Source organism: Dama dama, chromosome 16 (assembly GCF_033118175.1).
Source record: "Dama dama isolate Ldn47 chromosome 16, ASM3311817v1, whole genome shotgun sequence".
In the NCBI taxonomy this organism is placed as follows: Eukaryota; Metazoa; Chordata; class Mammalia; order Artiodactyla; family Cervidae; genus Dama; species Dama dama.
Genome location: NC_083696.1, coordinates 35133803 through 35150124, shown reverse-complemented (window position 1 = coordinate 35150124; position 16322 = coordinate 35133803). Strand labels below are relative to the sequence as shown.

Here is a 16322-nt window from a genome sequence, read left to right as displayed (position 1 = left end):
GAGAAGGTACATTCCCCAGGACTCTCTGCAGCCCGTGGCACCTCACAGCTGGCTCTGCAGTGTTAGCGCTTTGACCCTGGCCTTCTGGCAGCCAAAAGTGTTCCTGCAGACCCTCCTCCCCCCTCAAGTCCTATGGGATAACCACACTGATTGGGCAGGATATGGTGCTAGATAACCTGACCTCAGGCCCCAACTCTGCTGCTCACACTGTACAATCCTAGGCAAACCATGTCACTCTGCATGCCTCAGTTTCTTTATCAAATGAGGATGACAGGCAGCTTCACAGGGCTGCCGGGGGGCTTTGAGTGAGATAACGGAAGTACAGTGCAGTGTGCAGGACTGGCCCCTGGGGGAGTTATTAAAGGGGGGATGTGCCTCTCTGGCCTGCAGGTGCTCTGGGGAGCACACACCTGGGGCATTTGCCCAGCCCCTGGTCCATGCGGCTTCCTCTGCTACTATCCTTGGGCTTCTCTTGCTGTCAGATCCAGTTAGCAGGAATTCCCTTACTTTTTGTTTCTCTCTTTATGCTGAGAAGGTATGATCAAGGCTGTAGACAGCCGGCCTGAGCCAATATGTTTATCCCATCTCCATAATAGGGGGTCATTTTTTAAAATTTCCTAGTTCAGAGTCTCATAAATCACTAAGAAAAAGGTGATCTAGTGGATCGCTGCCCATTTGTTCTGCCTGGCGGAGGTGGTAGGCTGGAATGATACTGATCTCCAGCTGATACACCGAGCCCCTGGGTTGCAGAGTGGAAAGCCCAGCTTTCAGGGGTGCCCTGAGTGTCCCATCATTCCTGTCCTAGAGCTGACCATTAGCAGTGAGTGTCACTGAATGCATAACTGCAGTGGGCCAAGTAGAGGATGCTATGAAGGCATGTGACTGGGTTTAGGATTGACTCCTCAAGCCCTAAAGGCTGAAGAGGAGCTGGCCTGGTGAAGATTCTGCCCCGAGATGATCCTTCTCATCTTGCCTTCGCCTAGTGGGAGATCTACGATGCCTACATGGAAGAGCTCGAGAAGCAGGAAAAGACTAAAGAGAAGGAGAAGACAAAGACCCCAGTGGCTAAAAAGATGGGGAAGATGGCCATGAGGAAGATGACATCTCTGGAGTCCCAGGTTTGGTGAGGGCTCCCATGGCTCTGTCACAGAGAATGACTGAGTGGGCTCTTGGCTCATGGGTAGAAAGGAGCCTGGCTGTCTGGTAGGACTTCACAGACACTTAAGGACAGGAGGCATGCTAGTGATACTTATGAACAACTCTTTTCTTGTAGGAAAGTATGAGGAGAGCTATAACTGCCTCTGGCATTCCACACATTCCTCCCCCCCCCCCCACAATTTCTTATAGGTCTGGAGGCTAGCAGGAATTCAGAATTGTTGGGCTAGGAGACAGCGAGAGACATGGATGTTATTAAAAGCCTGATATGCACCTTGGGAGAGCTGGGGAGGCTTCCCAGGGCAGAGTGGCATGTGAGGATAAGGCTCCACCTCCTTGGACAAAAGTTCATGAGGTTTGGGAGGGAGATTTGCTTTTTGGGCTTCAGTCCTTGGGTTTACTTGCACTCAATTCTTGAGGTCCAGAAGGCAAGTCAGAGCTAATCACAAGTACCAGAGAGTCCAGGCCAATGAGTGGCCACCCTGGGTTGTATTTGCAATGAAGAACTATGCAAGAGTCATGGTAGAGATCATGGTTGGGAGCTCACTGTGGGTGTAGCCAGCATAGGTTGGGGTTCATCATGGAAGTTACGGTGAAAAGTCACTATAGGGATGGTCACCACAGGGAGATGCTGAGGGGCCATGTGTGTCCCTTCAATAGAGAGAGAGCTGGGTCAGGAGCCAGGGTCCCAGTATGGAGATCAGGATGAGTCTGACCTGCAATGAATGGGTCAGGAAGGACAAGGTCCACAGAAAGCTGTCATGTTCAGCACCTTGGAGAGCTCCCGACAGCTCTCAGGGAACTAGTTCTGCTCCACCCTGGAATCGAAACCAGATCACACCCTTCCTTTCTCTAAAGTATGCCCACTTCCACTCAATTCCATGCCCAGGATAAAGTCACATTTTAGGGGAGGTTTGAGGGTTCCAGGCCCTGACTTAATAGGAGCTGTCCAGTTGAGTTTCGTGTGATCAGAGCAAGCACTTGGGTGATCATGACTGTGCTGGTATTGGAACCCTGAGGTGAAAGATAAGTTCTGGCCCTGCATTTGCCTTGTCCAGCCCCTTAACTTCCCCTGCACCGTTTCCTAGAGTTTAGGGGCTTCAGGGGGGCTATTGGCCTGGGTCAAGATTCACTTGAAAATCCATCAGGGTTTGGCTATGGGCTCTGTACTGGGAGCATGGTTAAAGAAACCTTAATTGCAGTCACCAGGACTCATGAAGTATAAATAAGAAAGATCCCTTTGACTAAGGCTGAAAATTGTCCTTAGGTCTCAACCCTACCAGAATTGGTGTCTAACACCCTCAGGGAGGCAGGAATACACACCAGGTTCTTTCAGCTTGACTAACACGAAAAGCTGTGATGTAGGCAGATTCCAGCCCTCTGGACCAAGAAATACAGTGGAGCAGGATACTGGGGGTGTAACATAGCCAGTTAATACTTTAGTATTCTAGGTTGTCGCAGAGCACAAGTTTGAGTTCCCTGAGACATACAGCAAATTCCCACTGGCTATCTATTTTATACATGGTAGTGTATATGCTTCTAAGAGTGGGAGGGAGCTTCAAGGAGGGGACATATATATACCTTTGGCTGATTCACGCTGATGTATGGCAAAAACTGACACATTATTATAAAGCGATTATCCTTCAGGTAAAAATAAATAAATTAAAAATAATACTTTAGTATTCTATTCAGCCTTCCCCCAAGGGAACTGATCTCTAACTGTGGATCCCAAGTACTAGGACAGGCTGTCTGTAGACCAGAGTAGAGGTAAGAGTTGCCTTCCGCTTTGCTGAGGCTCAGCATGTGAACAAAGTGATACCCCTTTCTCAGAGACCTGGATCTGATTAGGTTTGTATAAAGCTCAAAAGTATGGGAGAGGAGAAAGCAGAGTAGCTTCATGATACCCCGAGGAAGGTCTGCAGTGGTAGATCTCAGGTTTCTGTCTCATTAATGATTTGAGTGAATGTACAGAAATGAATGTAAGCTCTTCTGATCTGAACAATTAGGACAGGAATGGAGGAAAGGGCTCAGAGGCCACAAATTCAGTCAATAAAGAGCCACGTCTGCTCCAGTAGCATAGTTTCCCTAACCACACTCTCTCCTCAGAGCACATCTGGAGCCCTGAGTCCCCCAGGACCAGGGTGGTCATCTGGGGAGGGATGGTTCTCTGTATGGGACTCAGAGCATGGGCCCTGGAGTCCATAGGTTTGAGTTTATATCCTGACTTTGTCACCGAGCTGAAAATTTTAAAAACTTGTTCTCTCATCTGTGGTGGTGGTTTAGTTGCTAAGTTGTGTCTGACTCTTTGCAACTCCATGGATTGTAGCCCACCAGGCTCCTCTGTCCACGGGATTTTTCAGGCAAGAATACTGGAGTGGGTTGCAGTTTCCTTCTCCAGGGCATCTTCTTGACCCAGGGGTCAAACCTGGGTCTCCTGCATTGGCAGGCAGATTCTTTACCAACTAAGCCACCAGGGAAGCCCAAGGAAACAGCCTAATGATGCCTGATTTGCAAGCTTGTCTTGAGAACCCAAGGTGATGTATGCACAGCCCCCAAGATAAGCCCTTGCTTGATTCTGGTTGATAAGGTGTTGACTGTTAAGAGGCCGCCAAGGCTGGTGGAGCTGGGCGGGGTCACCTGAGGGAGTACTGACTTGAGGGATGAGGCACTGTCCTCCCACATCAGAGGAGCTGTCCCCTGGCACACACACCTCTGTGGCTGGAGGACAGAGTTAGGACCATGGGGATAAGACTCAGGGAAGTAGGTTTCAGTTAGCAGGCTGTCTGACTACACAAAATACTGCCTGGCATGGGGAGAAACACTTGCCAGGAAGCTGCTAAGGGGGACAGATTCTTGCTTTGGGTCAGGGGGTAGGGGGAGTAGCTGGTTCCAGGTGAGCTCTGAGGCTTATGATTATAAGACGCCAATGAGTGTCCTTGGTGAGTTTTCTGGAGTCAGTTTGAAAACTGATCAAAAAGTCTCAAAGGGCAGCCCCCATGTGTGACTTTGTCAGTCCCCACTACACCAGGCTGCATGTTCCCTCTGACACCACCATCAGTTACCACTGGGCACTGGGTGACTAACACCACGGTGATTATTACATGTCCTACATGTGTTAGGGCCCTACAATGACCCTATGATGCAGAAGGCATCATCCATCCCTACTGTAGCAGGAGTACTCTAAATCACAGAGACCTTCACGTACCTAAGGTTGCCATTGGGCTCCTAATCTGTGGGAGGGGGTGGGAATGCAGACCTGTGTGGCCCCAGAACCCATTCTCTTAACCTCTGCGCAACACTGGCCGTCCTGGGAAAGCTCATCCCAGACAGCCGTGGCCCTCTGGGGCCCCCTTGGAGGGCTGTCCACTCCACTGGTTCATTCCTGCCACCTGCTCTAGACATGTTGGACCTGTCTTGCCAGCCCTAAACTCTTTGCTCCTCTCTCAACCTGCTGTAGTTGTGTTCCATTGGGGATTTATGGAATTTCACATGATAATGAACTTGTTTTTTGTTCAAATTGAGTCATGTTTCCCTGATATGAAACCTCCTGCTTTGTCTTTGGCCATGGGCAGGGCCTTGAGTTAGGAGTCAGTTCTGTCTCATACTCTCTATAGTAAAGGCATGTCTTTTTCCCCTCCCTGGACCTTCCCCTCAACTTTTTTAAAAATTTGTTTTTAATTGAAGGATAATTGCTTTACAATATTGGCTTGATTTCTGCCATACATCAACATGAACTAGCCATAGGTGTATATATGCCCCCTCCCTCTTGAACCTTCCTCCTACTTGCCACCCTTTCCTACCCCTCTGGATTGTTACAGAGCCCCAGTTCGAATTCCCTGAGTCATACAACAAATTTCCGTTGGCTATCTATTTTACATACCCCTCACCTTTTGACTGAATAAGTTGGACCACAGATTTCTGGGACCTTTAATGGCAGTCCTTGTTGTTGCTCAGGCTGGTGAAACCTCTGTCCCCACCAGAGAAGCCTCCTCCCGGCCCCGTCTGCTCTCCCCTCCGGTACCCTTTCTGGGCTCTCCTCAGGGCCCTGTCTTGTGCTTAGAGACGAGCCATCTCCAGAATAAACTCAGGATGAAAGAGCAGGAGGCAAGCTCTACCTAGAGGCCAACTATGGCAGTGCAGACGCCTCGTGCCACTTGTGAGCTGGGCATTCCCGGAAAAGGGTGGTGAGAACCTTTACAGAGCTATCTGGGGTGGGCAGGGTCAGAGAGGCTTTGCTGAGCCAATTGCAAGTCAGGGCTATAGCTCAGGGCCAGACCTTCCAGAATGCTGGCTTATGAGGACCGGCGGCCCCTGTATCTCCACAGAGCGATGACATCACCAAAGTGACCCAGGCAGCTAAAATCGTGGAGCGGATGGTCAACCAAAACACGTATGACGATGTTGCTCAGGGTAAGATTTAAAGTGCCAGCAACTGCTATTATTACTTTATTAAAAATCGCTCATACAAAGTAAGTATTTGAGTGTCCCATGCTGGGTCATACAGGGGCAAGAGGAGAAAAATAACCCCTCCGTCCTCTGGACGTCACTAGGGAAATAAGACTTACACAGTTCAAATAGGAACCGTGGCATAAGAAAAAAATGGGTGTAGTGATGCGATCTGACAGTGGTGCAGCAAAGACACCGGCATGTTAGTTATTTAATGTCATCTTCCCCACACTGTGGGGAAGCAGAGATTTTATCCCTGCTTCACACATGAGGAAGCCAAGGCCAAGGGCACCCAAACCTGGGTCTTAAGCCTCCTAGTTCTGTGTTCTGTTCTCTGCTCTGTCCAGCTGAGGGACAGTCTAAGTGCTAGACTGCAGACAGAGACTGCTCTGGTCTCCTCGAGAACGGAGGAGGAGGAAGTGAGGAGCGGCCACGGTCACGGAAGGCTTCAGGGAGGGCTGAGCTGGATGCCAAGGGCTAAGTGGCGTCTGAGTGGGAGATTAGCGGAGGGCAGATGTTCGGGCAGGGGACAGCACGGGCAGTGACTCACTCAGTAGTGAAAATGAACGGAAAGGACTCTGGGGACGAGGGGAAGCAGGCTCAGTGACCCTGACAGGGGCTCTCTTGGAAAGTGGGGAGAATTCAGGCTGGAGAGATGGTTGGAGCCAGTTAAGGAAGGGCCTTGAATATCGCACAGGGAATCTGAGCTTTCTCTGCAGAGTTCAAAGCTTCCTCTAGGCAGGAACACAGCCCGAGGACAGCAGGGCTGGAGGAAGGGGAAAGGGTATGACGAGGCGGAAGATGGGGGCAGAGGTGAGGGTGAGGTTCAGGTGTGGGTCGAGTGGGCCTCCCTACACCTTACTCAGGATGCATCTTCAGCAATGGAGGAAAAGGAGCTGTTGAATAGTGAAAAGCAAGCGCCAGCCCTCCCTGGGAATGGCTTCTGCACCTGGTGTTGTGCTATGCTCCTTACATGTATTACTTTAGTTCATCCTGACAGCCACCCTGTCGGGTGAATACCACTATGACCTCCATTTTATGTATGAGACAGTCAGGCTGAAAGGTTGCCACTTGTTCAAAACCACAGCTAGCCTGAGGTGTCAGGGACAGAGTCGGGACTCCAAGACAGGTCCCCTGGATCCAGAGCCTAAGCGCTTCAGCACGAGACCACAGAGGCACTGATCTGGAAGAGACATTTCAAATGAACACTCAATAGGTCTGGGCGAGTGATTAATTAGTGATGTGGTGAAGCAAGAGACTGATTCAGAAATGCTTAAATCCTGGGGGCCTGGGAAATTCTGGCATCTTTGACAGAGCCAGGGAAACGGAATCCTTCCCATGGCATGAACAGCACATTCCCAAGTGGCTTGTATTTCCCTGAGAGGTTGTGCATTTATTTGGAGCGGCTGCCTCCCCAGAGTTGGCAGTTCCCCACTGCTGGCTGATCTCCTCTGCTGACAGCCCAGGGCTCTTCTCCGTGACTTGATGCTCATTGCTCACCCATGGGACAGAGAAGCCAGGGCTGCCAAGACCAGCCGCCTAAACAAGCCCCCTTGTTATCATTCAGGCTGGAAAACGACCTTGAGTGCTTTTCAGAGCTGTCAAAAGTACACGGCAGCTGTGAATGAATTTGTCACTCACACAGCTTGGCTTCCTGAAACCCAGCCTCTGCAAGCAGCCCACTGAAGGGCTGCAAGCATGATTAATATCCATGGAGAAATTGGCCTTGGTGAACCTTTTTCATTTATAAGAACACAGGCACATAAAAATGCATTGAACTTTGATTTTTTTTTTAATTGCATACACTTTTCCCTTTGGGAAAGTGTATTTGTGAAGGAGAAGTGAAAACAGAAGTGTTACCAATTAATCTCTCCCTCTAAAATGAAGTCTTTTCAAAGACAGTCCGAGCTCAGGGATTTCTGATGTGATCAAGGCTCATGCCTCTGACCACTCTAATCTTTTTTTTTTGTTCTGAACCATTTTTGAGGATTGGGTGTAAGTCCCCAAACATCAAAGTGTGGGACATTGGGAAAGAGGCTGGGGCTGTGCCTGGGCCTGTCCTTGACCATGGTGGATGAGAGGGTCATTTTCTACTGGGGCACCCTTGGTTGGAAAGAAGACTGAGAACTATTTCCCTTTCGTTGATATATTTTGTTCCTTCTTTGAACAACCACCGGGTGGCCGCTCTGTGGCTGGCCCTGTGTTAGGCACTGCGGCTCCAGAGATGATAACACAGTGCTTCCTGTCCCCCTAGAGCTGTGGGCTGGGGGAGACAGGCAAACGCACAACACTTTGTGACCCATGTTTCAGCAGACCAGAGGCAGGGGTGGGGCGGAGGAGGAGGTGAACTCTGCTCAGCAACAAAGGGAAGGCCTCACAGAGGAGGAGGAGGAGCTTGATCTGGATCTACAGAGAGTGGGAGTTTCCGGGAGGAGCAGAGCATTTTAGACACTTTGATGTAGAGAGTATGCCAACAGCTGGCTGGAGGTGACACGGTAGCGGCTTGGAGCCTTGGTTCAATCAGGAAGCCCCTGTGCCACGGGAGCCACCAAGGGGTTTTCAGGGCAGTGGGGGAGCTGGCTTATTTGTTCTCCCTCTCATGGCTCTGCGGAATGTGGGCTGGAGGAGGAATGTCTGGAGGGAGGGAGACCGCCTGGGAGGGTGGTGTCATAGTCTGGGTGATGGCTGTTGGGGACTGAACCTAGACTGTGGCTGTGGAGCCGGAGAGAAGTGAATAGATTAAAAAGATAATCAGAAGGAAAATATGAGGGATGATGAAAAGAGATCATTGAAGGATTACCAAAATTTCTGGTATAGACAAGTAGAAAGATGGATGCGGCTCCTGCCTAAGTTAGAGGAAACGAGAGGTAGAGAGAGTTTAGGGCAGGAGATGAACTTGAGTTCGGAGCACCCATGAGGGAGCCAGGCATCTTGACTGTGGTGGGCTTGGCAGTGAATATGAAGATGGGGAAACCTGGAATTTTATCCTCAGGAACATAGCCACTTTAGTGTAATTCATCTCCAAAAACAACGATAACAGTAACAACAACATTACAGAAAGCTTACTCTGTGCCAGGTATTTTTCTGAGTGCTTTACAGATATTAGCAATGAATCCTCACAGCAGTCCTTTGAGGTAGGTACTCTTACTATTCCCACTCGGAAACACAAAGAGGTTAATTGTTTTGGCCAAAGAGGTCCAGGCAGAAAACGGTAGTCCAGGGCTGACTCAGTCTGTGTGTGTTTAAGATTTTAAGTACTATGAGGATGCTGCTGACGAGTATCGGGACCAGGAGGGTACCCTGCTGCCTCTTTGGAAGTTCCAAAATGACAAAGCAAAGCGCCTGGCCGTCACCGCCCTCTTCTGGTGAGTAGAGGCATTGCAGAAAACCTGGAGTGCCTGAGCACCCGCTGGGTACCCAGCAGCTCAACCACCTTGAAGGTGACACGTAGCATTGTGGGAGAAAGTGAGACTGGGATTCTTATGGAACCACCCTAGGTCTCCAAGGTCAACAGTGTCTGTCTGCAGTGCAGTTAAGGCACCAGTGTACCTGGGAGGGCCTGTGTCCATGGGCAAACCATGTCCATTTCCTAGGCTGATGGGTTCTCATTTCTTTTGCAGGAATCCAAAGTACAACGATCTGTTTGCAGTGGGACATGGCTCCTGTAAGTAATTTGTTCACCGGCTATTTGTTCACCTGCTTACTCAACCGACAAACACTAAGTACCTACTCAGTGCAGATCTCTTTGCCAGGTGTGAAAGCTAGGGAGGTGACTAAGATCTGGTCACGCTGCTCACAGTCTAGGGGAGAAGCCCCGTTGTCACACGGGCAATTGGTGCTACGTGAAGGATGAGCCAAAATGAGCCTCGAAGGAGTTATTATGGTGAAGCAGGAGGGGCAGAGGACTTCCATCTGAGGCAGCAGCAAAGGTTGGGAGGCAGGAGAGGTACGGGAGGAAATGAAGCTGTAGAGGGGGCCGGGTAGCCCAAAGGGCTTGGTAAGCCATCCCAAGAAGCTTGGACCTTCTCTCAAAGGGAAACCACTGAAGGAATTTGAGAAGGGTAGGGATACAACCACTGCAGGGAGGAATTGCGGGCAGGAGACTGGAGGCTAAAGACAGCTGGGAGACTAGGGAAGGCATCCCAAAGAGAGAGGGCAGGCTCTGAGCCACCAGCGTGGAGTGAAGCCGAAGAAGTGGGCTTGAGAAGCATGAGAAGGTGGGCTGGACCCGACCTGGGAGGGCCTTGATGGTGGGGTCTGCATGAAGAGAGTTTCTGGAGCAGATGGAGGACAAGGGTTCGACGTTCATCGCTGGCCCCTGCCCGCTCGGAGACCGCTGCCTTACGGGATGTTCTCTCCCCACCAGCTTCCCTCACCCCACAGTGGGAGGCAGCACTGTGGGAACTGTATGGCTTTCCTTCTGTTTCCTGGGCCCTGCATAAGCCCCTGCCTCCCCTCTGGCCTGGACATTCCCCCTTCCTAACAGGAGAGGGCCCCAGACTTCGTGCAAGCCACAGCTCCCCAGGCTGACGGCGTGCTTTCTGGCTGAGAGAATGAGCTTCTGCAAACAGAAAAGCCTTCCCATTCTCCAAGCTACTGCTGGCTGGCAGGCATACAAGCTCCCGGTCTCTGCCCCTCAGACCGCCTGTCCGCCCAGCCCATTCTTTGCCCGGGGTGGGGGAGGGAGGCGAGGGCCAAGAGGAGTGGGTGTTTGTTATTCCTCTCGGGGAGGAAACCCTTGGAGCTGCTCCCAGTCTCATGGTCTGCGCCGCCTCCGAGGATGCCCTAAATGCCCGCTTTGTGTCCCCACTCCTGAGGGTGGGCTGCTGCCAAGCAGGAGGCACCCACCCCCCCTGGCAGGGAGCTAGCACATTCCTCCCCCTGCTGCAGCTACTGGGCCTGGACGTGGGCCGGGTGCTGAGCGGGCCTCCTAGGAGTGGGTGGGGACCCCTCTCTGGGGCTGCTCTCAGCCCAGGCTCTTTGCCCAGGACCGAGGTGGGGAGAGTGGGGAGGCTCCCCAGCAGGTGGGAGGAGAAACTGCTTCAGCTCTCCCGTCTCCTCCTCTCACCGAGGGCCAGAGTGGAATGTCAGCTGGCTGGGGTCATATAGAGGTTGTCCTTGGGGGCAGGGTTAGCCAGAGGCAGTGGCGCAGAGTGACACCCCCATCAGGAATTGGTAGCCCCAATTCCAACAGACCCAGTGGCCTCTTTTGGGCAGGCGTGCGCCCTGGAAGGGTCTCTTTGTTCTTTGTCGGCCACACCCACGTGTCTGGGTGGCACCGCTATCAGCTGCAGGCCTTCTGGCTGGAGGGTCACTTCCCAGTGGTGTGACCTGAAGCTGAAAGCTGCTCTGAGCCTTGGTTTTTCCCCTGGTGACCTGGAGAGGCTGACGCCTGGTACCCCCCCACCCTGTCATGATATGAGACACACGTGGAAGAAAAGCAACAAATGTGCCCCTTGAGCTGTAGGAACCATCTGCACAGAAATGACGATGAATGTTGCTGATTTGTCTTTCTGTTTCCTAGCTTTCCGGCAGGGCTGCAGAGAGGCCTGTTGGGGACAGGGAGGAGTCAGACAAGGCCCCACCTCTTCTCTTAGACAGCTGGGCCCAGCAGAGGCGGTGGTTACTCTCACTGGCACGGGAGCTGTTGACCAGCTTTCCACTGGGCATCTATTGGCTCAGAGCCTTGCACATCTCAGTACCACCCTGCAGAGGCCTGAGCAGAGCCAGGCTGGACTGGGACTCAGAGGGCTCCTGCATTCACTCCTGAGTTTCCCCAGGGAGCCCCATGCTGCAAATACCCAGGTGTCTCCCTGGAAGAAAGTGAGCAAAGCCAAGGCCAGGAAAAAGGCACCCTAATGCCCGGATGGGTTGCTGTGAGGAGCAGCTGCTCACCAGCCTCCATTACCCTATTTTGGAAATTCCCAGATGCCCGCCTCCCATCATCAGACTTTGCCTCGTGTGGACAAACTCTGAAGTGAGAGTTTGGGTTTGTTGTTGGGCTTGACCCTGGTGAGTTCAGCCCAGGACTCTTTTTGCCTGGGATACCCCAATGTTGACTCTCTGACCTGGTCAAATAAGACTCGGGCAGGGGAAGGCAGGCACCTAGGAATCACTGGGGCCGAGCCCGCATTTGGGCACAAGGCCAGTTGGCTGGAGCCAGGCTGGGAGGAAGCAGGTGGGGAAGAGAGCTTGGGCAATCGCCTACAACAGCACAGAGCAGTCACACCTGCCTTCCCTCGTGGCTGCTGGGTACCAGGTGGTGGGCATGTCAGGCTGCATACAGGGCTGAGACTGGGGCTCCCCCTGGGGCCAGGCTCCGTGTCTCAGCTGAGTGGAGAAAGGCTGTCAGCAGGTGAGTGCAGATGGAGGAACACTGGAGGGCAGAGGGAGGTAGTCTAGGAAGAGATGGCCCATGGGGTCAAGCTGGGGTACCGTTGTGTCAGCCTGCTGCACTGAGGGCCCACTAGGCCATTCACATCAGGGAAATGGGGACTCCCTGTGATCTGTCAGGCAGGGATGGTGGATCAGGTCCTAGACCCTGTATGTGTCCTGACTGGCTCTCACACAGGAGACGGGGAGGACACCTCCCAGCAGGTCATGTCTTAGAAGGGCGGACGAGCCAGCTGACCTTCAGCCCAGCCTCAGAGGGACAGCACCCTCAAAAGTGGCCAAAGTCAGGCCCTGAGTCCCAGTATTACACCCATTCCCACCCTGTCCCACCGCCTCCTGGCTGGTCCCTCAGCCTGCCCAGGCCAGGGATCCACTTGTGAGGGATTTAAATCATCCCCGGTCATTTATTTGTCAGCTTCACTAATTAAGCAGTGTTAATTTCATTTACTGAAAATGGAAATTCATCCACCTCATTTCTCCCCGTTCATCCTCCACACACAAAATCCATCACTCCTCAGCTGCAGGCCGCGTAAAATTTACAGGACTAATTATGTTGTCAGGTCTTTTTGTAAATACAGTCCATAAAGGCCACTGTGCTCACCGGGTTGTAGTGCGAGGGCATTCCTGTTGTTAGTTTAATTACTGGTTAGTTATTTAGGTTCTCAAATGTTTGCCTCATTTTCCCTAAATCAAATTAAATGTCCCGCTTGATGTATTCTGTCTCCAAGGCCTTGCTCTTATTTCCCACACTGTTTAAATATCCCAACTCCTAATTGGGTGAGAACTCTAGGAAAAGCCCAGACGCCTGGAAGGCTGGATCCAGCCTGGCACCTGTCTCAGGGTCATACTAGCAGTTCGGAACCCTGTAACACCAATGTCCTTTCTTGGGGGCAGCCCTAGGCTCGTCCCCTGCCTTTGGAGACTGAAAGTCCTAACCCAAGAGGCAGTCTGTGCCTAGAGTCCAAGGGGGCAGGGCTGGGATGTGGGAAACTGAGGAAGGGTTTCCTTACTGTCATCAGGAGAGCTGGGGGTCATTAGTTTCCATCCCCCTGATTTCTAGAGGGACTGCTTCCAAATCACCCTAGAAAATGTATCATCTATGGCCTGTTGGGCTGCCCCCCACCACAGACCTGCTAGCCCCACATGGCCCCACTGTGAGACCAGAGAAGGCGAAAGTGATAGAGAAACCCACAACTTAAACGTAACTGGATAGGGAGTCTTGTAAGTCAGAAGCAAAAGGTCCCTACCACATATGTCAGACCACAGACAGGACATGGCAAAAACCTTCACTGCTGGGGGAGGAGGAGCCTACCATTTATAGGGGAATTGACATCAGGTTGGCTCATCAGTCGCCAGGGGAGCCAGCAGCTGGGTGAGGGGCAAGCACTTAGGTAGCTATTGAGTAAGCCCTGTGATTAAGAGGATTGGAAAGTCATGTGAGCAGGTGGAGGTGAAGCAGGGGCTGGTTGACTGGGGGATGTGCAGAGAGCAAGAGAACAGCCATCTTGGGTGACCTCTCCCTCTGATTCCTAAAAGTAGAGTTTGGGTCACACTTCCCTGTGACCCCATTAGTTTCCTCTGTCTGCAGTAACAAGTTACCACAAACATAAGGGATTTGTTGTTGTTTAGTCACTATGTCATGCCCAACTCTTTGTGACCCCGTGGACTGCAGCACACCAGGCTTCCCTGTCTTTCACTCTCTCCCAGAGTTTGCTCAAACTCATGTCCATTGAGTCAGTGATGCCATCCAACCATCTCATCGTCTGTCATCTCCTTCTCCTGTCATCAATCTTTCCCAGCATCAGGGTCTGTTCCTATGAGTCAGCTCTTTGCATCAGGTGGCCAAAGTATTGGAGCTTCAGCATCAGTCCTTCCAATGAGTATTCAGGGTTAATTCCTTCAGGATTGACTGATTTGAACATAACGGCTCAAAACAACACACATCTATTATCTTACAGTTCTGGAGGTCAGCGTCTAAAATGGGTTTTGCTGAGCAAAAATCAAGTGTCAGCAGGGCTTTGTTCCTTTTGGAGGTTTGGAGGGCCATCCATTTCCCTGTCTTTCTTAGCTTCAAGGCTGCCCGTATTCCATGGCTTGTGGCCTCTTTCCAGCTAGCAAGTGCCTCATTCTGACGTCGGCTTCTGGTGTCAGAGCTCTGACCTGCCTGCCTCCCTCCTTCCCTTATAAGGACCCCTGTGATTACGCTGGTTCCACCCAGATAATCCAGGATAATCTCCCCATCTCAAGGTCTTTAACTTAATCACATCTACAAAATCCCTTTTGCTGTGCAAAGTAACATATTTATGGGCTCTGGGGATTAGGACACTGACATCGGGGAGGGCATTATTCTGCCCACCACAGCCCCTCCGAGTGCCTCTTACATGACTTAATAAGGGAATCATGAAACAGCTGCTGCCTTGGGCTCAAGCCCTGGGCCGGATTCATCAGGGAGCTGCAGGAAGAGAGGAGGAGGCCTGCTGGCTGTCGCTGGCTTGGCACTCTTGTCTCTGCAGCTTGGCACCTATTTCTCTCTGACCACTGGCCTGGCTTAAGCCGGATGCCCCAACATGCCCTCTGCCTGCTCTGCACTCCCTGAATCCTGAGCAGAATCCCAGGCTTCTCCTGACAGCCAGGACTCTCCAGAGCGGCACCCTACCATCTAGAGCTCTGGGCAGGGGTGGAGTAGTGGCGCTGCCCAGGCCCCAGGAGAGGGTGCTGAGGGCAGTGAGAGCTTCAGTCAAATGTGGAAGGAAGCCACCCTTCCCCTGAGACGATGGCTTTCTGAGAATGGCCAGATCACGCTCTATTAGGGAGTTGACTCTCCTCCCCCAAACCTCCTGAATCATTGAAGGCCAGAGTCAGAGAGGCCATAGAGATTATCCAGCGAAGCAGGGTTAGCAGGAGGCAGCTCTTCCTCTGAGAGAGGAAGCCTGCTGGGCCATGCCAGGCCATGCTCCATCCTTTGGTGGCAGGCTAAGGAAAAATCTGCTTGCAATAGTAATACACCTGTAATAATAGAGTACAGGTTGAGGAATTCCAGGGGGTAGGTGGGCACTCATAGTGGAGAAGCCGAATGGCCTAGAAGGCTTCTTGGAGAAGGCAAAATTACAAAGTGAAGCGAAGGCCAGACCAGTGGCCCTCCCTCTCCCCCTGTCTTGGAGTCATAGGCCAGATGGTTTATCACCTCTCCCTTCCCCTCTTCCTCTGTTCCTCTTTCCCTTCCACCCAGCCAACACAGATTCACTGAAATCCCATGGCCCCAGAGGAACCTGAAATTCCTTCACTGGCCCCAGACGTCAGGGCTCCTGTCTCTTTATATAATGGAGTGTGGAACTGGGGGCTTCTACCTGTGTCACTGGACCTTCCAGTCCCGCGCTGGGGAGCCGGGTAGTTTGTGGGACTCAGGATCAAGTACCCCAGGGCCCGGGGCTCTGTGAGCCTTGAACATGATGGGATTCTACCACTCACTGGGAACTGAGGCACTGGGAGTGACCTTGAGGTCAACGTCTTACTGGGACTTCTGATGACCTGGTTGGTGGCATCATACTGGGAATGATGGCAGGCTGGGCAGTGATGTCACCAGGACTGCTGGTAGCCTCAGCGATGATGTCACATGGAGACCACCGATGGTCTGAGTGGTGATGTCACTTTAGGACTTTTGGAAGACAGGATGATGTTCTCCTGTAGCACTGTTGCAGGTTGGGGCCCTGACGTCACTCTGGGTACCCTCACAGGATAGAATAGTGAGGGTTCACAGGGGTCCAGAGTCAGGGACAAGAACATCATAGAATAAGATAGAGAGGAAGCCCTAGCTGAATGAGAGTTTTTCTCTGTTTTCCTGGTGTGGTTTGGCAGACAAAGCCCTGAATTGGAATTCAGGAAACACATGGTCTAGCCATGATTAGAAGCTGTGATCTTTGTGTCAGGACGGCTTGTTTGGTTGAAAGTAACAGAGATCACTTGAGCCAGGTTAAGAACGGGAGGCTTACTGTCAGGATGTGTGTGGCCTGGGAGCACTGGCAGGCGCTAAGGCTTTAGTGTGGCCGGTTGCTTGCTCTCTGTGTCCCTGTCTTATGAAATCCATGCTTCTCTCTGCCAGAACTTTCCTCTCATCACAAGTGGCTGCCCTGGCCTTTACACATCCCCTCGTCCAGATTCTGAAGGGATTATTTGCTTTGCCAGATGCCCCATTGCCCCCAAAAGTCTGGTGCCCCCTTGCCCTCCTTTCTCTACCTTCATGTAAAGTTTGGATTCGTGCTGTTACCCTGAGCAGGGTAACTAAACAGGATATTGGGTGTGACAAGCACCAAGTGATGGGTCTAATGTAC

General features: G+C 51.8%; 1 protein-coding gene across 1 annotated transcript in view; it reads left to right on the top strand.

Annotated features, from left to right (window-relative positions):
- The window catches only part of DNAI1 (dynein axonemal intermediate chain 1), a 62228-nt gene that overhangs the window by 27055 nt on the left and 18851 nt on the right, over positions 1–16322 (top strand). Inside the window, exons 10-13 of the mRNA XM_061163956.1 lie at positions 984–1118; positions 5481–5565; positions 8849–8966; positions 9222–9265. Of these exons, the coding sequence (XP_061019939.1) occupies positions 984–1118; positions 5481–5565; positions 8849–8966; positions 9222–9265 (382 nt within the window). The remainder of the gene's footprint in view (positions 1–983; positions 1119–5480; positions 5566–8848; positions 8967–9221; positions 9266–16322) is intronic.